The 24,639-nt window shown below is 46.4% G+C and overlaps 1 protein-coding gene and 1 pseudogene across 1 annotated transcript in view; one reads left to right on the forward strand and one right to left on the reverse strand.

Annotated features, from left to right (window-relative positions):
* Positions 1 to 2,905: 2,905 nt before the first annotated feature.
* LOC142573054 (uncharacterized) overlaps positions 2,906 to 24,639 on the reverse strand; it is a 32,320-nt gene continuing 10,586 nt past the window's right edge. Inside the window, exons 3-5 of the mRNA XM_075682556.1 lie at positions 23,754 to 23,893; positions 10,314 to 10,434; positions 2,906 to 4,389 (exon numbers count right to left, since the gene is read on the reverse strand). Of these exons, the coding sequence (XP_075538671.1) occupies positions 4,140 to 4,389; positions 10,314 to 10,434; positions 23,754 to 23,893 (511 nt within the window). The 3' untranslated portion in view covers positions 2,906 to 4,139. The remainder of the gene's footprint in view (positions 4,390 to 10,313; positions 10,435 to 23,753; positions 23,894 to 24,639) is intronic.
* LOC142573356 (protein GVQW3-like) lies at positions 18,496 to 19,149 on the forward strand (annotated as a pseudogene).

Genomic DNA, 24,639 nt, shown 5'->3' on the forward strand with positions numbered 1-24,639 from the left:
GATACGAACGTCAAACAACTTGCCCAAATCGCCATGGTATTGCGAGAAATTTTTAAGTGGTGCTATATAGTGGGCGGCAATTCGCTGCAATCCATTTTGGCGAAACTTACTTCTCTAATGTCCGTTGTTGTAGGCGGGCGCTTTAAAGAGCCCGTATCCGCGTGTGAAGGTCTGCGCACTGCAAATAATCTTTCATCGTTTTCGAAAGCGTGTGGTGCTCAAAACTGACCAATTAAAATGCCCGAGGTTCAGCTTGAGCGAGTCCAACCTCCAAAACACGGTACAGCAAAAATCCGCCAGTGCGCTCCTCCAGGCGGCTCGTCTGACCTAACCAGGATGAATGAGGCGTCAGCGTACGGACTACTGCTGCCATTCTTGTTGGCTTTCGTTTCTCGCGCCATCCTGGGTTTCAGAAACGCGCCTCCTAGCTTATTACCAGGGGGTCGGTCATGTGGGTGAGCTTAGGGTACGGTGAAAAATAGTAGGCCGTTTTAGAATAGGGGCCCCGAGATATAGGGAGACACTAACGATTAGTATCTCGCCACAACGCAGGCTCCCAACGCGAACGGTATCTTTGGGTATGCGCACACCCGTAATGCTACAGTTCAGCAATATCGTGGGTGCCCCGAAACGACCCAAAGCCCCTTTGCATTGTCAATCTCAATGGTGAGAAGAAAATAAAACTGAAAATGAAGAACTCTCAGGTATACCTTTCATGCTGTAAAATATTACTGGCTCCGTTATTTCGTCTATTTTTTCACAGCGAAGCTGTTAGCCTCTACTTCGTCGGGATTTGTCGTGGCGTGCTGACCAAAAAAATGGCAGCTGCAAAAGGGGCTTGTGTTTTATTTTCAGCGTAGCGGAATTATGTTGCGTATTCGAATTGCAGTCCGATGCTGTGATGTCTGTAGGCTGTGTGTAAGCCGTTCTTTACAAGTTTTCTCACACATTTTAAGTTGACAAATTCAAGCAGTTCAATAACGCACATGCGCAGGTGGAGGGCCTACAAGAATGAGCACGTGTGCTGCACTTCCACGCGCGTGACGTACGTAGCTCTTGGCGCTGGTGCTTGTGGTACGTCGTCCAACGTCCGCGCCAGCTTCGCTGTACATGCACTTTCACAGGGTGAAACAAAGGCGAGTTTCCTTTTTTATGCGAAGCATATTACTAGAGCTCAACCCAGCTGCTCAGGCGTGGCGGTGTAGACTTCAATGACCTTTGACCCCATGCCATACCACGTGGCACCGTGACGTCACGACTGAGGAGAAACGGGGCTCCAACTCGCGCCGTCGCGGCGGTATATAAGCAGCTGCGCTTGTTTCTAGGTGGCTTTGGCTCAACTCCTGCAAGATGGGCTGGGTGGGAATCGAACCAGGGTCTCCGGAGTGTGAGACGGAGACGCTACCACTGAGCCACGAGTACGATGCTTCAAAGCGGTACAAAAGCGCCTCTAGTGAATGCGGTGTTTCCTTAGAAACGAGCTGTTTCTAAGGCTCAGGCGTGCGTCGCTTGCTCAGGCGCACATTTCGTTGCCGCGCCGAACGCTGCGTTGCTCGACGCTCACCGCGTCCAATGCGGGGTGCGTAGTCGCTGCGCCGTAGCCCATTGTCTTACACCCCTTGGCGGGTCGACGGGAACGCTGTCACGTTCCACTCTTGAAGGCGAAGCAGAGTAACGCATGAGTTGTTTCTTCGTCTAGCCGAACCAAATATAGCCAAGCAACAGCAGTTCACCAGGCTAAACAGTGGTTCAACAACTAAAATAAAGGCTAGTATGCTTCGCATCCTGGGCTTAACCTTAGCTAAGCCACAGCCATTTTTTTATTGCGAAAGCAATACTGCTCGCACTTTCGCCCATCGGTGGTCGTGGCGGTGCTGCACGTCACGTGACCGTGTGACGTCACGCCAGACCGAGAGACGGGGCCCCAGCTCGCGGCATCGATGGTGGAGGCGAAGCCTTGCGCGCCGCTGCTGCGGCGCTACCGAGAGAGGGCGCTCGCTGGTGTGACGTCACGCTAGAAGGATAAATGGGCCTACAGCTCGGCTCCTCGCAGTGGTCGGCGCGCTGCCTTGCGCTATGTCGGATGATGTATAGCCATAAGTTTAACAAAGGGCAATCATGTCCACACCATCATTCGAACCAAGGCGCAGTCAAGGGTATTGCTTTCGCAATCTTCCAAGATTAACCAAGCTAAGGCTTCAGCCAATTTTTCTTTGGCATTATGTTTTCATTTTCCTTCCGCGTGCAGGAAGTAAACGTGGGGGTCCGCGTGTGCGACGCTTGCCCCTTCCTGGCGGGGCAGACCGCGAACGCAAAGCGGTCACTTGTTGGAGAACCATAAACTCTAGACCGCTATCCTAAACCCCCATAATAAGCATCTTATGCCTTTGGTCAACACAAACTAGGTGTGTGGAAAATCCTGCTTGCGGAATTTCGTCTACCATCTCACATTCGGAAATGTCGTTATTCCGTCGAGGAAATGCCGATTGAGTTCCACGAGAATAGCGTGACCCTGCCCAGCCCATTTTGCCATATTCTACCAATATTTTTTTTCTTTCGAAAAAAAATATAGAAAACGAATGCAGGCTCTAGGATCGGCTAATGACCTTTGAATGCGGAGTATGCATCATGCAATTTAGGTGTGGTCGCTGAAGTTGAGCAGTATTGAGCTCAGTCAAGGTTGGGGACGGGTGGTCTTGTAGACGTCTGCTCTATTGTCGTTAACGTCAAAGTCCTCGGACACCGTAATCGTTTACCTCTGGATGAATATTGTGATGTGCTAGCAAAATATTATCTACAGCTTCTTCGCGCTTTCTACACGCTACGCGTGAATAATACGAAGACGCAGCTTACAGCATGAACCTTTTATTTACAAGAATGTCGATGAAAACAGCATAAATCTCTGTCATAGGTATGTCCAGACGGTACAGTGATCAGCAAGGAACGCGGTACACAGTTGCCACCGAATAAACAACTTGTCATCGTTAACGTGTAGAATAAGTAATCTGAGGCCAGGAAAAGCTTGTGCAAGGAATTTGTGCGCTCAGAAATTTTGCACGGTTCGAGAACAGACACTGCCCTTGAGTGCTTCTCGCCATGGGTGCACATGGTCAAAAAGTTGCGTGGTTGTTAACAGGTGACCGCATCACGTCACGTAGTTCAACTATGTGCAGCCGAGCCGTTTTACAGCGAATTTATTGGTGCGACTATATGTGGGGGAAAACGTTCGCCCAAGGACATCCATAAAAATTCTGCCCGCTCGACATGCCGGTGGAAATAAGTTTGAAAGAACATTCGAAGTGGGCTGAAAGATTTCTGGGAGTCGTTGCATGTCTTTAAGTACACTCTAAAACAAATGTACACCCTATGGGTCATATCCTGCCACACAACGATAATCGTCATTTGTCTTGCTTGAGTTTCCTTTCTTGAAAACGCCGCGCTCGCTACTTTCCTGTCGAGAATGCTCTGCCATGCTTCACGCTTCCCGTGAAGCTCTGCCATGATAACACGCTTCCCGTTCGTGATTTGGAAGTACCGGGCTCGCAGCTTGAAAGAGAGGAAAAGCGGACAAGACAGATTAAGATTATCGTTGTGTGGCAAGATACGACCCAAAGGGTGTAATTTTGTTTAGGTGTGTAGAGGTATGGGTATTAGCATAGGTGAACGAGTAATTAGGGGACGCGTTGTGGGGAAACTTCCGAATATTAATTAAGCTCTGGAGCTCCGTGGAGTGTTCGACACCACGCCGCTTGAAAATCATTGTGCGTATAAAACCAGTACATTCCAGGAATTAAATATTGCGATGGGCAACTTGGGGGAAAAACTTCGACGCTGTATGTACATTGTGGAGCGAAGTAGGATAGTTTCCAAAACGCTATTGCTGCCTTCTGCAGTAAATTAGGTTTTACATTTGTTGCTGAAGGCTAACGGTTAAGCTTTTCTCCTTGAAACTTTGCACGCGTCTATACAGGGCGTCCCAGCATACGTGTTCCGCACGCCCCGGAGTAGGTACTGGCACAGCATGCTCAGACGTGTATCTATGTCATACAAACATTAAAATACGGCATCGCAAATGTACGCAACTTTATCCCTATCTAGCGTCCTAGCTCCCAGGCTAGTCATTGTTCACGGTGCGCACTCTAGTTACGTCTCGTGAAAGCCACAGCCAGGACGACAGTCAGCATGGCAGCAGAGCTCGAGCAGGCTTGCGTGGCCACGTTGCCTCTTCCACTGCCGTCGCCGCGCGTTCCAGGCGCCACGTATCCAGGCGCCGCGCGTTCCAGGAAACTCGCGATAAGCTTTTCAACTGGCTCCACGTCGGCCTGTGCGCACTCCGTGCTGTTATTCCGGGCGCCTTCGACACACTTGTGCAATTCCACCTTCAGTACCCTGCAGTAAAAGCAAAGGTCGACATTATTTCCCTGTGACTGCTGCAAATCGCGTGAATTACTGCTCCTGAAATCGTGAGAAGTTGACGCTGCTTTCCACCTGATCTATTGTGCACATCTTGCTTGTAAGGTGCATAAATTAATTATCAGAGCTGAACGTCTTGAAGTGTCTCTTTAACCCAAAGGTTGATTGAGTGGAAAGAGAAAGGGAAGGCAGGAAGGACAGGCAGGGAGCTTAACTATACTTTGTCCAGTACACGTGGGGAGGGACATGGGGTAGTCAGAGAGAGAGAGAGAGAGAAAAGACAAAAGCCTTGGTCACAGTTTCACATGCACTAAGCCAGGTGTAGCCTATCCAAAGTCGGGCACTCAAGTCTGTAGCCTTCAGAAGAGCGGTGAGGCCAGGCTCCCAAGACCTTTGTTTCTGCTAATAGCCGATCGTCCAGTCTAATAAAGGCACATTGGAGTGTCTGGCGCTGTTTATCGAAGCGAGGACAGGTGGCACAGAAGGTGATCGATGGTCTCTTCACACATTAACTTAGCACACATGGATGAGTCAGCCATTCCTATGTCATAGTTGTGTGAGTTAGAGAAAGGTACTCTTACCCGCAGCCGACACAGCAGCACTGACCGACGTTATGAAATATTTATTGGTAACTGCAGTTTTAATACTGGGTGGGGGCTGTATAATCGACGGTTGGAGTTCTGCAGAGTATTCCGGTGACTAAGCGTGATGGTATGCGCGAGGTGGCGGAGCACCCCTGCCGCGTCCACCCTTGATAAAGGTAAAAAGACTGTCGTTGCTCAACCCTGGGCATGTAGGGCAGATTCATCGGCAAGATGGTTAGTTAGCAACGATGCCACAATGCCCCGGCAGCCACTGAGATTTTTTATCACGTGCTCGTTCAGAGAGACAATGGCAAATTTCGTTGATTTTGAACACCAGTCGGTCGTAATATCGGGGTCGTTAACTCGGCACGCTTTGAAGGGCTTGCTTGAGTGCATGCCTGCGCATCAATTTTGTCATCCCGCGGCTATGCCGTGTGCGTATAAAATGTGAGTATGCGGGCGTTTCTGTATTCCCCTCACCTCACCTCTCCCATCTCGCGCTTCATCAGAATGCGCCTGACACGTGCACGATGTTGTCGCGCCACGTTGTGCCATGTTGCGCGACGTGACAGCCCTTCCGCCGTATCTGAATTACGTAAGACGAAAGCATTGCTGTCATCTAAGCAGATTCCCCGCTAGACCTGGCTGATTTAATGCCTTATTGGCGGCATGGTGAACGCTCGGCGGTGCAGAAACATCCCTTACATATTTCTAACGGGTTTCAAATCCTTCTTGGAGACTACCAAAAATTCCTAGCGCACGAAATGCAAGGGCGATGGACGCCACATTACAGGCGTGCGATATTAGCTAGCTTTCGTCAGAGTAGCTTAGGACAGAGAAAGCTGAAGTTTCTGAAGCTAGCGCCTAATATAAATCAAGATCTGCTGCACCTTGTGGTCCTTGCTTCGGAATGTTATATCCATTTGCATATCACATGGGTCGAATTGACGAAAAGGTAATTCTGGGACACATCTCTGCCCCTTGGCCAGGCACCCCAGCTTAAATGAGTGGACTTTGTGCATTTACTTTGGCGGCAACGTCTCGTACTCTAAGTAGGGGACGCTGATAAAATTTGTGCACATTGCGCGCAAACCGAGTACCACTTGCATCGTGAGGTCGAAAATGTAATGAAATGGTGAAAATTCACGAAGGACAGAATTAAGGATACCCTCTGTCTCCATGGTTTTTCACGCTTTATGTTGAGGGCATCAAGCGACGACTGGAAAGCAGTGAATAAAAGTTTGCTTTATACAACATGCGTAATGGACAAATAATGCAACAGAAGGTCCCCGGACTCACGTCTGCGGACAGCACAGTGATACTAGCGTAGAGTGCAACCGATGTACAGATATTTACGAATACCTGTGGCAACGCTGCAACAAATCTAGGTCTTAAGTTTAGCACATGGAAATCGGGAATTATGATCTCTAAGATATTTAATGCAGAGACGAGTAATTACGCAGTGTGAATTCAACGGCTAGTCAAACCCATAGTCAAGCACTATAACTAGCTCAACGTATACATCAACGAAAGAATTACTTACTCAAGCACCCGTCAAGATAATTGGAAGATAAAGGGGAAGCGCAATGCACCAATAATGAAACATAAAGCACTTTGGCACCACGATAAACGTGAAGTGGCGCGTGGAATCTGGAAAGGAGTAATGGTGTCAGCGCTAACGTTCGCAAATGCGATTCTCTGCTAATCGGATATCTCGTAGGGTTGAAAGCTGACCAAATATCGGTAGGCCGGATGGCTTTGGGAGCCAACGTTTAAAACGTCAAATGAGGCAGCGCAGGATGATGTGGTCTGGTCCTCATTTGAAATCAGAGAAGCGCAGATCAAAATTAGTTTTCGCGACTCAGGAAGATGGGTCGAAACATATGGGAAGCTAAAGTGTGCAAGTATCTGTACCTAAAGCGTGGACACAGAATGGAGGAAGAGGTCGAGAAAGTCGGCAACCAATTACGGGGTAATTGAAAGTTTAAATAAAGGAGCAGGAATCAACAGAAAGAAAGTGAGACCAACGTAAACAACAAATTGGACACAAAGAATGGAAAAAAATCCATCGAGATTTACAAGAATGGGACAAAAAAAAAAACTTAAGGAGGGAGATTCTGTACGATAACACAAAGAGCAGTACCTTGCTATTTGGGGCTCGAACTTGTTGCCCAAGGAGAAAAACATACCGGAGCAAATATTCGCGACAAGATGAGGCATGTGTATGCCGCAGCAAAAATATAGAGACTCCTCAACACATCCTGATTGAATTCGAAGCAATTCACCGAGTGAGACCCGTAGGTGCGGTACACCTTCCAGGAACGCCTGGATTTAAAGTGGATGGAATCATCAACCGGTCAGCTGTCGCGATAAGCCAGAGACGTTTACAGTATCGGTGAAAAAAACAAGCAGATAATGAACTGATACGACCGGATCCGGTACAGGCATAAGTAGCGCTATAAGCTTGATAGACAGGTTTTGAGGAATAAAAGGAAAGGTGATGGAGATCTATACAAAAATGCTAGAATTAAAAACTCTTCTAGCATGCCTAAATAAATTAAGCAGCCAGGATAGGTGACTAGTTGTCACCACTCCGTTTCAAAGGGAATTTCAAAAATCACCATCTTCAGCGGCAGCGGCAGCAGGGTAGCTATCTTGTACGCGTTCGAAAAGCTCACGCTCGATTTCTCCTACCGCGATTGGCCTAGATTGGGCTAGGCCGCCATATCGGTGCGGCCATGGGCAAATGCCTGAGACAAAACTGAATGTCGGCTTTTCGAACCCGCACAAAACCGGGGCCCAGGTCGCAGAATATAGTGGGCAAAAGTGGAGCACGTGAGATGACCGAAACTGACTAATAAATGACTAATAAACGCAAGTGTGGCTGAAACCTTCCTTTTCTAGTGTTTCGGGCATCGACGCAATATTTCGCACCTGCGCTACGTTAAGAAAAAAAATAATTAGAAATACCTACTTTATTTGATCGCATCTGCGTTGCTTCCTGTTTCATTAACGCATGTACCGTATTATCAATGAAACGCAACTCATGAAATTTTAAAATGTTTTTAGCAGTATGCACATGAAAAGTGCCAGCACTACTGGAGAGCTTAACAAGCTCGTCGCCGCTGCTCTCGTCATCGTGATGCCGATTTTTGGACCCGATCTGCAGCACTCGGCCCCACGTCTTCCGAAGCAGCAAGCACGTTGCGGTACGTTGCTGGGAAACCTGTTTGTGTGCTTGGAAGCTATGTGTTTTCGGCTGCCTTATTTTGATTGGTCGGTGTCAGCGGAAATTCAACATATACTCGCATTCAACGCAAGCTTGACTTGATAAATATCTATTCAAATAGTCTAGTGAATGCGTTCGATAGCTAATCCCCATGATCGTATATTTTCTTGCCTTCATTTTATTGCGATAGCATTTATATGGACACACCTAGCAAATTTTTGCCGTCGGCGTCGCCGTGAGGTTCCGTAAATATTTACGTATATGTATGCTATATGGCGTGCCATGATCGACATAAGGGTTATATTTCCACTCCATTTTATCAATATAGTTGCTCATATCAGGCCTTACATTAATGACAATATTATTCCTCAGAATTTTGAGAATGGCGGCCCACAAACAAATGTCGTGAAACAAGACAGCGACAGCGCATGCTTTTATCTTAAAGCTTCTCAGGCTTAAATATTAAAAGTGGGATGAATAAAAAACTCAAATCTGAAAATCATGAAATTTTATTGGCGCTGCATTGCACTCCCTGCGGGATCGGCCCAGGAAAGAGTTTTGAAACATAGCCGATACGAAAAAGCGATGGGAAAGTCGTTAAGAAAGACACTGGCGTAAATAAGTAAACATGAATGAAATTGTCCGACGGTAGGATTCAAACAATACACCGCTACAAAGCAGCTCGTTTTTATTTACTTTCTGAGCTTACGTTTACTTCAATTCAGGCTGCCACTACAGCTACGAGCTTTACGCTTAGTGTAAAGTGCTAACATGTTGCTATCGCATTCATCGCTTCACCGTTATAGCGAAGCTGTGATTTTATTTCCTTTCGCCGCCCTATTATAGCTAGGGACTTTGTGTTCCAGGTCACCATCCTTATGCACATCAGATTAGACGCCCACATATAGGCTACCGAATTCCCTGTGTTCCCCTAAACAGCTTTCTCTCTCCTTCTCTTACACACTAGTATGACTAGATGTTTAAATAGTAGGCGATGTATATGTAATTTTACCCAGCGCGCGCGTATTTTGATAAGCAAAGTACCTCCAGCGGCCAGACGCGCGGCAATTTTGCTTGTATTCGCGGGCTTCCTTCATGCTGAAAAAAACACCTTTATGTAGCACGTACCGAGCAACAGAAAGCTGCATCAGGAGCTCTTCATGTTGGGCTACTATATTCTCATTGAAACTTCTCATCTAATTATACTATCTGACAAGTTGATTAATTGTTAAGACTAATTATGTAGTTAGGGGGAATAAAAAAAGTAATCTGAGTATCTACAAGTGACAGCAAGCAACATTAGTTTGGTTCTGTTCAGCAACATGGCATTTTCACATTTTAAAATCTTGGTGCCTGAAGGTTGGGACACACTGTACACCCAGCAACTCAAGGTAGAAGGCACCGCCTGCTCTGCCGGCGCACTTGACTAAACTAGACTAGACTAGACTAGACTAGACTAGATAGATAGATAGATAGATAGATAGATAGATAGATAGATAGATAGATAGATAGATAGATAGATAGATAGATAGATAGATAGATAGATAGATAGATAGATAGATAGATAGATAGCACCACCACTTCGGCCACAGATTGAAGAGTGCAAGGAACACGGCGCACCACCCCCTCTGCATAACCCCGTTCCCACTTCTCGTTTTCGTCGCACCAGCAGGCGAACCGACGCAAGCAAGAAAAAAGTAGACTGCTGCAGCGACAGGCCGACACGTGACCTTGGCCTCGGCAAGCTCCCAGCTGCCTGTAGATCGCTGTCTTAGCTATCAGGTAAACTTACTTTCACTGACACTTTTCGGTTAAAGCCGACTCTCGGAAATAAAATTCGGCATAATATATTTGTTTCTTTTTTTCTCGATTTAAACCGAAGACTGCGCACACCATGTTCTATAAACAAAACATGCAAAATAGAATGGCACCAGTTTTAGAGCAGCGATATAAGGCCACGCCTTTCCTTCCGCACTCCTAACAATCAAAGGGTGAGCGTATGGTCAGCTGAGTTAATCGCACAAACTGCCCAGTTATTAAAGGCAACAGATTGGTCAGAAAAAGAAAATAAGAAAATATAGTCCTACTCCAAATCCTTTTGAGTCCGCTTTGCAGTGAAGAAGTCAAGACCCGTGGCCGTCAGGGGAACTTCCTTGAGACAGCTGGAGAACATTTCCAAGTTCCAACACCGGAAAGTAATCAGCAGCTCTGCGCAAAAGAAAGGGAAATGTTATGCTATTAAAGATAGCCACAGACAGAAAAAAATCCCAATATGAGCAAAAGAGAAAACAAACAGCTAAAAGCCGTTCGCATAGCATTGCGACTGAAGAAATTCGCCACAAGTGCATGCATGCATCGTGCACACGGTGACAATGACGTAGCATGGGCTCTTGTCCCCCAGTCGCCGCTCCAGGTGCACGTAACTTTCTATACCGAGGTGCATATATATATATATATATATATATATATATATATATATATATATATATATACACCACATGACTTGATGATTTCTCTGTACAACGTTTGCGCTTGGTAATTTGCACATGGGTCTTGCGTCCCACACGTACAGACTACGAAATGCGTGCGCTCATTTCGGAGGCCACAACAAACAGCACACTTCTGCGAAGGAAGTCGATGTTGTGTGCGTCGCAAAGTAGTAGTTCAGAAGATGGCTGTGTGAGCTGTGACAGCCTGCTGCTGCTGTGGCAGGAATTGAGTTCACCACCACAGAAATTACTCAAGTATGGCGAGGCTCTCATGAGGTCAAGGACAAACGTTCTGGTGGAGCGATATGCTCGGTATTAAATGTCAATAAAAGAACAGTCAGCAACGCAATCTGCATCGCAGTCCCAAGTTATTGCTTTAAAACATATAATTATTCAACTAATAAAGGGAAAATTAGATGTACACCCAATCGTAGCAATTGCTACTAAGGAAACACATAAGGGTTCCTCGAAATAAAAGCCTTGCAGTTGAAGAAAAATTCGTCCGGCACTTGAGCCCGGGACCACCGCCTTTCCGGAGCAGCCGCTCTACCGTCTGAGCTAACGAGGCGGCTAGCAGATGGCAGAGCGAAGTCGAACTTATCGACAACTCGAAGCAAAGGCAAGTGTTTGACGTAGTTGTTCTGCGGAAACCCAAGTCGCCACCACGCGTGCAGGAATAACTCGGAATGAAAATTAGTCGTCTATGCAATAAAGCCTGCGAACTGCATCACAACGTTGCGCTGTAGTGGCTACCAGCCCACTGCGGAATACAAGGCAACGTCTAGGCAGCCCATGCTGCCAAAGCCGGACACGACACTTTGAGAGAAATGGTCCAGATACCTTTCTCGAGAAAAGACGCGGCGACACTGGCTTGGCGTCTAAAGCGATCCCTCTGGACAGATGTGAGCTACCAGTACGGTCCCATACAGAAAATAGATCCATCGTGCGACTTTTTGCATGCCGTGAGGCCTCAACAGACAAGACCAAGCATGCTTTTACCGCATAAACCTCTACGTGGCCTACACAAACTACTTCAAGTGTAAGATTCAACTCACGGACTCGCCAATAATAATAATATTTGGGGTTTTACGTGCCAAAACCACTTTCTGATTATGAGGCACACCGTAGTGGAGGACTCCGGAAATTTTGAACACCTGGGGTTCCTTAACGTGCACCTAAATCTAAGCACACGGGTGTTTTCGCATTTCGCCCCCATCGAAATGCGGCCGCCGTGGCCGGGATTCGATCCCGCGACCTCGTGCTCAGCAGCCCAACACCATAGCCACTATGCAGCCACGGCGGGTGGACTCGCCATTGTGCGCTGAATGTAACGTCCCTGAAGACCTGTAGAATGTTCTGTGCGACTGCTACGGCTACGAGTGAGAGTCTCTGAAGGCGTGACTGCGCCTTCAACGGGACTCGAGCGTGGCACTACAGCACAATCTCGGCCCATGGCAAAGCACCACCTTTGCGTTACGCGCCGCGAAGGCGCTGCTGACGTTCTTGCGGGCCACGAGCCTTAACTAAACATTGTAAATATCTGTATTGTGTATCTGTGTGTGTGTGCGTGACTGTACGTGCTGTAAAGTGTTTATCACTGTATGTATCATAATCATCACTCAGTACCTGGAATAGCATGTTAGGCGAACAGTCAGGCTAACATCTCCAGCATACCATTAAAGCTTGTTTCTCTCTATCATCGCAAATAGCTAGCTAGTGTTGGCACGAGAAAAGCATACGTGCTTTTGCGGCCTAATGAATAACACATATAAAGTGTTTACATGTGAACACAACATAATAGGCATCTACAGAGGTAGTGCCTCAAGCCCCAATCACATCGCCACCGGCATACTTACTTGCGGAATCCTTACAACACAGAAAAAAAAGAGAAAGCGACTGTCGCCTAATAGAGCATCAGTTTGCTGCGCTGTGGGGCCAGGGCTTGAATCCCCGCCGCCAGAAGCGCTGAATATTTTTTTAAGCGAATGCGAATCTGCTCGGCGAGAACCCGACCAGCGACGTATGACAGACCCAGCCGAAACCATGGAATGGTAGGCAAAGATAGCCTCACCTTAAAACTACGCTTGAATAAGTGAGTGCGAGAGGTAAGTGGTGGAATATAAAGTGCATGACTGTTTTTTCTTGACGACATGTTTGCACGGGATGTGGGGAAGTAATCATTTGAGTTAACCAAGTTGAACAGAAGTCTTAAGATTTCTACTCGGTGCCGCTCGGAGAGTGGGGTGAGCCCTAATGAAGCTGGGTGGGAGGAAGGTGAGACGTTACAGTCATCACGATTACAAATAAAACTAACGGATTTTCTTTAGACTGATTCTACTTTACTAATGTCGGAATTTGTGCATAGATTCGGTACCGTAAAACCATACCCGAATATTGGTCTCATGAGGGTTCTGTATGTTAAATGCCATGATAGAGGTACTCGAAGAATGCGTCGCTAGTAATCTAGTTTTTTTAGGACCTTGTCACAAAGTTGTATGCGCGTAGTTTAGGACGTGTTAGCAGGAAAATGAAGCCCGAGTTACTTACACTGTGCTACCCATTGCGAAGACGTAGTTGAGTAACCGTAGTTAAATAGAGAAAGAGATGAACTTTTTGAGACGGACATAACAACCATTTTATTAACGATTATGATAATTTGATACCTTTTTCACCATTTTGAAAAACTCGAGAAATAAGTTTAAGGAGAATTGTTGCCCGTAGGCGACGTAACTGTCTTACACAAAACCCAATCGTCAGCATATTGATGTATCTTTGCGGAAATTGTAAAAGGAACGTCATTTATATAACACGAGGAAAGAACAGGCCCGAGAACTGATCCTTGCGGTACAACTGATGACAGATGTCCTACTGTACAATTAGATGAATTGAAACGAGGATATTTGAGTGCGGTTCAAACATAACCTGGCTATCGAGTTAACGAGATTAGGGTTGTTTAGTATGATGCTGAGTTTGTGCAGAAGTTTTGATTGCGTGACGGTGGCAAATAGGCTTCGGAAAAATCTATGAATATTGCATCAATCTGATTACCTATGTCAGGGGCCTGCATGCTATCATGCGTGAATTCTGTTGGCTGGGTAATTGTGCTATACGTGCTACGGAAACCACGGGGAGCATGACAGAGAATATTATGAAATTCCGGAAATTCTGTAGTATGCTTTTAGATAACATATTTTAGCTATATTGTCCTGTCTTCCCAGGTTCGCTCTTATAGTAAAGTAGCGTGAAGCTAGAATGACCTTTGTCAAGACTAGCTGCTTATCCGCATAGCACGTGCAACAATTATCACTTTGCTCCTCCCCTTCATCACCTTGTATGTACGCTGCTCGGCGAAGGCATCTACCAGCAATCTCCAGTCAGCCTTGTCTTGCCTCGGCCGACTGCGCCCTCTGCCTGCAAATTTCTTAATTTTATCCTACGGTCTCGTTCTACGTCAGCCTCGCAGCAAGATAGAGCGCCTTAAATTGCCACTGCAAGCATACGTCGCTGATCACAAGCGTGTAAGCTCCCCTGCAAAATCAATACAGCCCTCAATAGTGGTTGAGAATGTACCGCAGAACTATAGCCTGATCCTGCGTGCTATAGACTTTCAGTGGTTGAATTTATTGACGCCAAAGCAGAGAAAACAATAAAAGCACCATTATGAGTTGGTAAGTCTTGGATTCAAATAAATTAGTTGTCAGGATAAGTGGCGTATTCGGTTTGCATAGAGTAAGTGCCAGCCGAGAGTCTGGTAGAACTGAAAGTAAGGTGAGGAGATTGAAATGCTAGTTTTGTATTGTTTATGCTCTGACATACCGTGCGTGATGTTTTACTGTTCTCGTTTTCTCCATTGTTTCGTCAGGCAATTGCGCATGGTGTTGTCTTCAGGAGACATATACAGCTCCACTTCTTCTTTTCTTTTTTTTCTCTGTCTCTCTTGTGCTGCACCCGCATGCTTTGATATCAAGATTACGAATATTCCGTTTGCACATAGGGTAGATGCTCGGCGAGGATGACGTTATCTGTTGCGAGACATATAGCTTCACGCCTGCGCCGCTTTATTGTTCTGAGAGCTTTAGTAAGGATCTCAGAAGATCAAAGCACCCGTGAGGGCGTTTTGGGTGATAAAAGGACGCTGCCGACAGAAATCGCTTGTTTGGCAAATACTCGAGGTAGCGGGTGCAATAGAACCGCTCACAAGATTACAGGCGCTTTATAAATGTCAAGGAGAAGGTGTAGATTACGCGTGTGTTCGTCTTATACGTGCCGTGATTGCGCTCACGTATAGGCAATCCAGTGTGCAATAAAACATCTAGAAGCGTAACCTCGTAGTTTACTGAGTGAAGTCAAATTCTTCAATTACTCATTGTACTATCGCGCTCAATACAAGCTGCAACGCGTGGGTCGTGACTGCAGGGACGCTTTTGGGCAAAAAAAAAAAAAAAATGGAGTGTGTCGCCATTTGAGCAACGCGCATACCCCCTGCTTTCTGTCGTGCGCTTTCTTCGCGGGGCGTTAATTCATTGGCTCACCGAGCAGCTACCGCTGCATCACGATAAAAAGGGAAAAAAAGAAAGAAAAGAAAAACAAGAATGGTTACGAAGCTAGGTTAGCTCGCGCTATGACGAAGCACGCTGCGCCAAAGGCTAAGGACTTAGGGGATTATTTGAGGGCCACTGCATTGTCGCGCCGCGAAGAAAGCGAACGGCGTAAAGCGAGGGGGTATGCGCATTTCTGGAGTGGCGAAAGCTTGTGGTCTTTTTTTTTTCTTATTTTTTGTCGAGAGCGCAGCTGCGGCCACGGCTTGCGTGCAGAAGCTCACGTTGAGTTTATTGAAACAAGATTGTTTTGTCATGTTAGATGCGGTTCCTCTGTTTATATATATTGCGCGGTGAAAAAAAAAACAAGCAAGGAAAGATGATATCTTTTCAGAGTTTCTTTTTCTCCAGAAATTGGCGGCAGAGTAAAATGAGGAAGGTGCACCAGAAACACGAAGTCGGACTCGACCTGAGAGGCACAGAAACCGCAAGTCTTATTCCACTGGCGTGGTTCCGTACTCTGCCTAGATCGACATCTCTTTTACTTAAACGGCCCTTCACCAAGCCACATACAAAATTTCGGTTATAGGCTGGAAGTTACGTGCACTGAAAGCCGTGTTCTACCGCAAAGTTTCAAATTAGTTAATTAATAGCAGACATAGAAGTACTTCCAGTGCCACGAACTCATAATTTCAGGGGGCGAGCTTCACAGCCAACAGAGGCGCTATCTCCACATTTCTCCGACTAGCCTCCGCAAGGGAAATTCCTTCCCTGCGTTCTCCCATGCCGGAGCCGGAGGATTGCGTGACAGATACGCCACGGGCGCCGTCTTTCTTTCTCTCCCTCTCTCGCGTCTTTGCTGCGTCGCGCACTTCCGGAGACGGTCTCCCGCGCGAGGTGTTGCGTTTGTCTCATTTCGCGTAGCGCACGATTTTGTGCGCTCTGCACGAGAATACGTGATTAACAGTATAAGTCAATGCCACAGTCACGAGCACTGACTCAAACGCAAGCGGCCGTGTCAAAGAGCACGATCGAGCGTTGGAACACGGCACAAAGTGGCCGATTGTGTAGTTTTCTGCGCGCGCAACTGTACTTCCTGGGAACAAGCAGACGAAATTGAAGTACGCCACTATTGCTACAGCACGAAGTAAAACAAACACTCGCGGACATTATGTTTGTGGGTATTATTTCTCCAAACTTTTAAGCGTCTATAGAAGCGTTTTTCAGCAGCGGCGCGCGGGCGCGGTCATGTTTGTTATAACGTGATCGCTCCGGCATGATGGCCTTGGGTTGAAAGAAACAGGCCGCTTTTATATTCTCCCTAACATACGTACGGTTCCCGTAGAAGAAATATTTGTGGCAGAAATCCGAGGTCGGCCAATAGTGTCTAATAACAACACACCTACCGAGTCACTAAGTTCTTAAATCGCCACCTGTCAAACATCCCTACCACCCTCCCATCTTCTGTTCAAGTGACGCCGCACTTCCTTCTAATTATCGACGGAATCAACGCCTATCAAATCCTTTCCAATTGCGCTATTTTAGTCACTGTGGATGTTTCTGCCCATTACACTAACATACCCATGAGTGCAGGAATTGATGCCGTATCTAAGTCCCTCGCGGTCAATCCCCAAGCGCCCGCTCCTGAAGTTTGCCTGTCACTGCTTAGGTTAGTGCTCACGCTCAACTATGTCGAATTCGGTTCTACTGACTACCTGCAAACTTTCGGCACTAGCGTGAGACCACCATTCGCTCCCACGCACCCGAACATTTTCATGGGACAGCTTGAAGCAGACCTGTTCAAGTCTTACCCTTTAAAACCCCACACCCACACCACACGATTCAAAAAGAGCTTTACAATCTATTCGCTATGCTAAATTTCAAGCTATAGGCAACAACACTTACTTTGGTTCCTTAGCGGCTTTTCCCCTCCTTTCTTTGCTGTTCTTTTTTTCTTTTTCAGCAACGTTTTTTTTCAGGAGCACCGCTTTCTGCCGCTCCTTTTATTATCTCTTTCAGAGAGACGATATTCCACCGACCTCCAGCGAAGCAGATAAGAGAGGTGTGCTGTGCACACGACCGTTGACACGCCGGCTGATACGCGGCCGTGTCACTGGCCTTCTGTGCACAACACTCCTGTATTCTCAATCCTACACCCTCGCCGCGAGCACACCTTCGGTCGTTACCGCAAGAATATACCATTGCCGCACCCACCAGCCTTACCTCCTTTCCCCTTCAGAAGCATGTCGGGGCTAATAGACATTTTTCATAAGCGCCACCATATTGCTACGTAGTGGCGCCATCTATGGGGAGTCGGCATGCTGGCTTGGACGAGCGCTCCATTTTGCATGGCAGGTATGCGCTCGGCGGTAGTTTCAGACGTTTGTTTTCGCGCTCGTGCGGTCTATTTAGTATCAGGTGGCGTCTTCTACGTGGAAAACGGTTCTATGAGACGTACTGAAGCGGTTTAAGTCGACATGGCCGGGCTTTCTGCTGGCGTTGAGGCGGACGGAGCACCCACTGTGATGTGTACGCGCATATATTTGAGCCTACAATCAGCCCCGAATATCAGTTGTGTATTTCTGAAAGTTGCATTCACTAATATGTCCTTATTGCAGTATTATCCTCTAGCTCTAAGCTGCGGTTTAGGAGCAATGAAACATTAAATTAAGAGTTTGATGAAATCTCGTCTGGTCGGGAAGTAACGGCATGATAGGAAGGAAATACAGAACGCCGACCGAAATGGGGTTGTCAATGAAGCATACCGACGATCGTAACAGCATGGGTACCGTTCTGCTACTATAGGAGCTCTGCTGTTATACTTTACAAGCGTTCAAACTCTTAGCTGAAGATTACATTGCGTGACTACTTGGTTCGGTGGATAAAGTTTCCAGCCATGAATAAAATAGTTTTGGTTAGTAATAGCAGCATACCTTACAGTGGAAATTATACTTGTCCAGCTAAGCGACCGTTTACGAACTGCGCGAGCATCCTAACCAGTAGTAGGTGCTGGATTACAGATATCTTTGTTGTACGAGATCTGTTAGAAAATTATCCTACCTTATATTTTTTTTTTGCGAACACCTAATGGATATCAAACATGCGTGCTTGCATTAGCTGACCTTGAACCTCCGTACGCATGCGCGAATTTTTTCCCGCCTGTCGATAGCGTCAGTCGCTGGGACGCAGCGTTTGAGTGAGGTAGTGCGCAGTGCTCTCGTCGGTTTTTTATTGCAAGGGAAATGGCAGAGCGACTGGAGCAGCGCTACTGCATCAAATTTTGGCAGAAACTGGGCGACAGCCAAGTGGAAATGATTCGGAAGACTGAGACGGCTTTCAGTGACGATGCTATGAGCAGCACACAGATTAAGGAGTGGTACAACCGGTAAAAAGACGGCCGCACATCGGTGGAGAGCGAGCCACGCTCTGGTCGGCCATCAACATGCCGAAATGACCAGGTCATTGGCGAAGTGAACGCTGTGGTGATGCGGGAACATCGTGTGACTATACGAGAAATTGCAGAAGAGGTGGGCATCACCACTTTTTCTGCATCTTCCATTATGACCGAAGATTTGGCCATGAAGATAGTTGCGGCCAAATTCGTGCCAAAGCTGCTCACGGTGGAGCAAAAGCAACTTCGTGTTGAAGTCTCATAGGACATACTGGATTCCACAAACAGTGACCCCGACTTCATGAACGCCATAATCACTGGTAACGAGTCCTGGGTGTACGGGTACGACCCGGAATACAAATCCCAGTCGTCACAGTGGAAACATTCCACGTCAACTAGACCAAAGAAGGCCTTCCAAGCACGCATCAACGTCAAAGTGAAGCTGACTGCTTTCTCTTACTCGCGCGGTGTGGTACACCACGAGTATGCATTACAGGTCAAATAATCACCAAAGAGTACTACAGGGATGTCTTCCTTCGCCTACGTGATGCTATGCGGCGCAAGAGACCGGAGTTGTGGTCCACATGAAATTGGCGCATCCATCCAGACAATGCTCCTGCACATTCTTCGCAGTTGATTCAGACTTTTTTTGGCGAAAAACTAGACTCCTGTAGTTCAACAGGCTCCTTAATCTCCTGACATGGTCCCTGCGACTTCTGGCTGTTTGTAAAAACCAAGAGGCCAACAGACAAGGGAGGACATTATGGCTGCAACGACAGCTGAGCTAAACTCCATTCCGAAAGAGGCCTTCTCGGAATCCTTCGAACAAATACAGCACCGCTGAGAGAAGTGTGTGGAGTCCCAAGGAGACTATTTTGAGGGTGATTACGTTTCCAACGCTTCCGTTTTGCCACTTTTTTTCTTCGGCCAAAGGTCGGATACTTTTCCAACAGACCTCGTATATAGCGCACGGTCCAAGCATGCGGCATCAGCGTTTATAGATCTACAAACGTTGTGGGGCGTGACTATGCGAGGTCGTATTGCGGCGTTAGGCCCGTTTTTTCTTCCTTTTTCGGTAAAGAGGATGATAACCGAATGCTGTTTTTCGGTTGTGTTCGTTCCTTTCGCTACGGCGCACTCACACCTATTACGGAAATTTTGTTCTCAAGAATAGTCATCGCATTCTCTTTATGCGATCCCCCTCGGATATGATGGCTTTAAAGAACAAAAAGGCAATGCCGAAGCACATAGCTTAAATATGTATCATGCTGGTTCACCAACCGCAGTGATCGTTGTATTAAGCAGCGCCATCGACCTAATGCAGGAGGCTAGCGTAGATATATAGTGATTTCAAGCCTACTAGACTTGAAATGCGTGAGAACCATGCCGGTATATCCCAAATATTTGATAGCGCCTGCCGCTTAGATGTTTCGTCGTAGCCTTAGGTTGACCGTACACGAGCATGCGCTCTTATGTTTTAGTCGCTATTAAGCGATCATATAGTGAGCAGATTTACCATTTCATGCTGGTAATACAGAGACGCCGATTCTCTTCGTTGAATTAAAACCGATATACGCAAAATAGTGCACAACACATACACACACCGTGGCTGATAATGCGCGTCGCGTGTTCGCGCCCCCAAGAGATATTTCCGCTTAGTGTAGTTACCGATGCAGCGGAACACTTCACTGACGACCTTATATGAACGGACATTGCGTAAGTACGATCTAAAATCTCTGAAAATCGTTCCGCAGCAAGCGACAGAATCGATGGATGGATATTATGAGCGTCTCCTTCGAAACGGAGCGGAGGGTTGCGGCACCAAGCTCTTCCTATTATACTGCCTAATGTCCTACCTAGGTTAAACAATAAAAAAAAACACTATGAACTCACACAACCAAATTTTCTGATCCCTTATTGCGAACTATGCTTTTGTACATCTCAGTTTTTTGTCGTATCCTTATTTTTCTTCCACCAATCCTCCAATCACATCTTACTAACCGCTTTTGCGGGACAAGTTTACTTTTCCACTGCTCTCGCCGAACCCAAGGGCTTCAAGGAGGCCAGTGGTGCCTAAATCGACCGGTGGGTAGACGTCTTCATATTCTAGTAAAACATGCTCCGTAGTTTAACTAGCTTTACCGCAGCAAGCACATGCTTCTTCTTCCTTCTTATATCTCGCTTATAGGTGCGTGTTCTAAGGTAGCCCGATCTGGCTTCGAAAAGTAATGAGCTTCTCTTTGAGTTATCCTTAAATACTTTCTTTCCTGATTTCGTTTTTCCCTCTTAAGTAGTTACTCATGGCGGGTTTCTTTTCCATTACCGCCACCCATGACATTATTTCAGCCTCTCTAACTTTCCGCCTGACGTTCTTTGTTGCTGTGTTGCCCAGCCTTCAGGCCGCATACTTGCTGGTAAGCTTCCTAGTTCTTTTCCACCACTGTGAATCAATGTTGTTGCTGTAGAGATAGCTCAACACTCCCCCAGGAAATTTACTTTCTTCTATATTCCTCAATCGTTCTTCATACTCAATTTTACTGCGAGCTTCCCTCACTTCAAAACTAGTCCAGCTCAAATCACCCTGACAGCCATGCATTCAAGCAGTGCCGCGCCGGATCGCACAAGCCAGTGAGGAGGAAAGGCTCAAAGCGCGCCCTTTCCTCCTCGCGCGATGAAAAGGTCAATATATGGTGTGTACGTCGCCTTGAAAAAGAGAAGTACACTTCTCGAGACGTTGGCTCCCGCTTTTACCGTGTTCTCATTTTGCTCATCTTCTTTTAGCTTAGTATGTTAGGAAAGGAGGTACAACGAGAAAGAAAGAGAGCCGTACAAATAACCCTCTCAAAAGGCCGTTTTAGCCAACAGTGCAAAATAAATGATTTTTGTTATGTACGCATAATTTGCAAATTGCTTTCTGTAGCGTCGACACCATGCTTGTAGTTCTTAAGAGTTGCAGGTGATCAGAATCGTTGGAGGTGGCATGTCTTTACCTAAAATAACGAATGAAAAAGTTATTTTTCTAAAAAAAAAGCTTTGTACAACCACCTTTACTATGTATTAGGCACACTTATTATTGACTTCGAACATACTCAGTTACACTTTAAGCGTTCGAGCCCAAGCAACACGATCCCGATCCTTGGACTGTGTTGATTTCGATCGCAATTCCAAGCCGGATCAAGGCTCGATCGCGATCGAAAGCGCCCATGTGACAGGGGTATAACTTTGGCTGTAACTCAAGCATTTTATAAATGAGAGCTCCCGTTTCAGCCTTTCAACTTCATAGGAGAGCAACGCCAGCTTAGTAATCCAATCAATATTTACTAATTAATTGAATTCTAAAAATATAATTTAGAGATCCAAACGAGCGCTTTATTATCAAACTGTATCTACTGTGTCGTTTTAGTTCATTCATAGATCCGCAGCTGGCTCGAGGAGCAAAAAAAACAAAAGTCAGGTTGCCGTTATTGCTTTTTTTTTCTCATTACGAAAGTACACGCAAATCTTTCTCTCCTGTTTCAGTGGCCTACGAATACACGATCAAGGCAATCGACCCAGACGGGAAGGACGCACAGAAACGGCCTCGTGCAGCCTTGATTCATCAGCGGCCCGTGCGTTTCATAACACCGGCGTGCAGCACTGCCTAATGTCGCCGTAACGTTCCTTGCGACCCGCCACAGCACAAGCTTCTCGTCTAAATCTCCACGTTGTACAGAATAATGTTCCACGTCGCCCGACAGCACACAGCGTTCAGCAAACGGCGCTTGTCGGACGCCTCTAGCTTTGCTTTGGCGACGGAGCAAGGGTACTTTAGTTTTCACGTCCAAGACCAGCAGAGATGCCGAAAGCGCGCGGCATGCCGGTGGCGCCACGTGATTTCAGTTACAGAAACGAACTGCTGCAAAGCGCCGCATGAGATGAAACTAATGGTTGATGTTACCCTGAATAATTATCGAAGCCTCGCGTCACCGTGAGTGACGTCACAGCGCTGCAACTTACGTAGGCGCTCTTGTGCGATTAACGTTGACTCGGGGGTCTGGGGGCGCGGTGCCCGCGAAGGCCAGGCCGCACAGTGTTTGGTTTGAAATTTCAGCTATTTTCACGGCACGCGGGGTTGTAAAACTTTGCAGACGCGATCGTTAGCGCGCATTGTAAGCGCTGCGCTTGTCAGTTCAAAACGACTGTACACCTGGCAAGGTCTATAGAGCACGCAGCACTTTCTCCAGTCTTCTATAATGGATTCGCGTGGTGTTGAGCTCCTCGCAGTTTCCTCTCTATTTGAGCAAACAGCTAATGTAGCCGTATAGTCGAGTTTCGCACTTTAAGAGCGCATTGAAAATTTTTGATGACAGTGATGATGCATCCCGAGGAAAGTCCGTCCTGTCATTGGCAGTTGCAGCGTCGCTCGCACGTTGCTCTCGCTGAAGAAATGCCAGTCCTACTCTCAGTGGAGCCGAACTACGGCTTTAAGAGGGCAAGGAGGAGTGACAGCAAATCTGTAAAGCAAGAATTCTCGCAACACATAGCAAAATGCCCTCTAGTTTTTGTAATCAAGACAGCAGGACTTCTAGGTTGCATATTCGGCGATCAAAAAATAAACGTTGTACTGTCAGAGCGTAATTCCTCTTACGATTTTTCGTTTGTGGTACCGTTAATTCGACGTAAACTATTCAACGCCGAATGTGCGCTGCGCGCAGTGTTCTCTCCCTACCTAAATTTGGTGAGCATCAGGGCGCATGTATCTGCGTAAAAGGTCAAAGTGTAAAGGCAGCCACAGGGTGAGATAGAGGGCAATTTGCAACTCCTTCAGAATGGCACCTTCTAGCTGTTTTCTTCGCCCTTAGCTAAAATTCGGAATTCGGCTAAATGCTGCCACGTGCTTAGAAGTCGCCTAAAGAAAAAAAAACTAATAGACACCGACATTCCATGAGCCAATACGGGGTATCATGCTCACTTAATTTTCCTTCGCTTTTAAATGTGTGCTGATGGTGCATTGCGGTGCATTTAGTGATATTACAGCGGAATGAAAACACACGGCACATTGACGCCGCGTGCCGACAAAAAAACAAACAAACAAAAAGCTTAGGCGTCAATGGCAGCTTTAATACTTACTCTTCAGAAGGGATCCTTCGTTCGCACAGAGGACGTCAAGCCCTGCCACGACAGAACTCTCTCGGAGAGCCAGCGTCTTCCTCCGTTCCTCGGGGCAGTCTGGACTTGCGTGGAGGTCAGTGCAAGACTCGTTCTTCCCGCTGAAAGTATTGAAGCTTATCAGGGAGCAGTATATATATATATATATATATATATATATATATATATATATATATATATATATATATATATATATATATATATATATATATATATATAGGGTGTTTCAGCTAGTTTATGCCAAAGTACTATAGACAACGCCACAAAATGCATGTTGCTCACTTTTGTACGTATGTACACTCTAAAACAAAATTACGCCCCTTGGGTCGTACCTTGCCACACAACAATAATCGTCATGTGTCTTGTCCGCATTTATTTTCTTTAACGCTGCGAGCTCGGTACTTCCCAGTAATAAAGGGCATGCGCGTTATCAGCATGACAGCATTCCGGACAGGAAAGTAGCGAGCGCCGCGTTTTCTAGGAAGGAAACACAAGCAAGGCAGATGACGATTATTGTTGTGTGGCAGACATACACTCCAAGGGGTTCACCTTTGTCTAAGAGTGTAGTGTATCACTCTAATTTTTGTATTTTGCTTAATTAGATTATATGTCAAGATTAATTAACCATTTTCTGAAGCAACGAAGTTAGGCGAAAAATTCCAATTAGAAAGTTGTAGAGCTCTTTGAAAAACATCTGATTAGACAGATTCTAACTTCTATTTATTAGGTATTAGTGTTTTTCAGCTTACTGCGGATGCCCGCGTAATACAAAAAATAATACCACGTGACATACCTGTTTGCGCGCAGGGATTGCTGCGCTCCCAAACTGTCCGCGTACAAAAGAACA

This window comes from Dermacentor variabilis, chromosome 2, assembly GCF_050947875.1.
Source record: "Dermacentor variabilis isolate Ectoservices chromosome 2, ASM5094787v1, whole genome shotgun sequence".
Taxonomy (NCBI): domain Eukaryota; kingdom Metazoa; phylum Arthropoda; class Arachnida; order Ixodida; family Ixodidae; genus Dermacentor; species Dermacentor variabilis.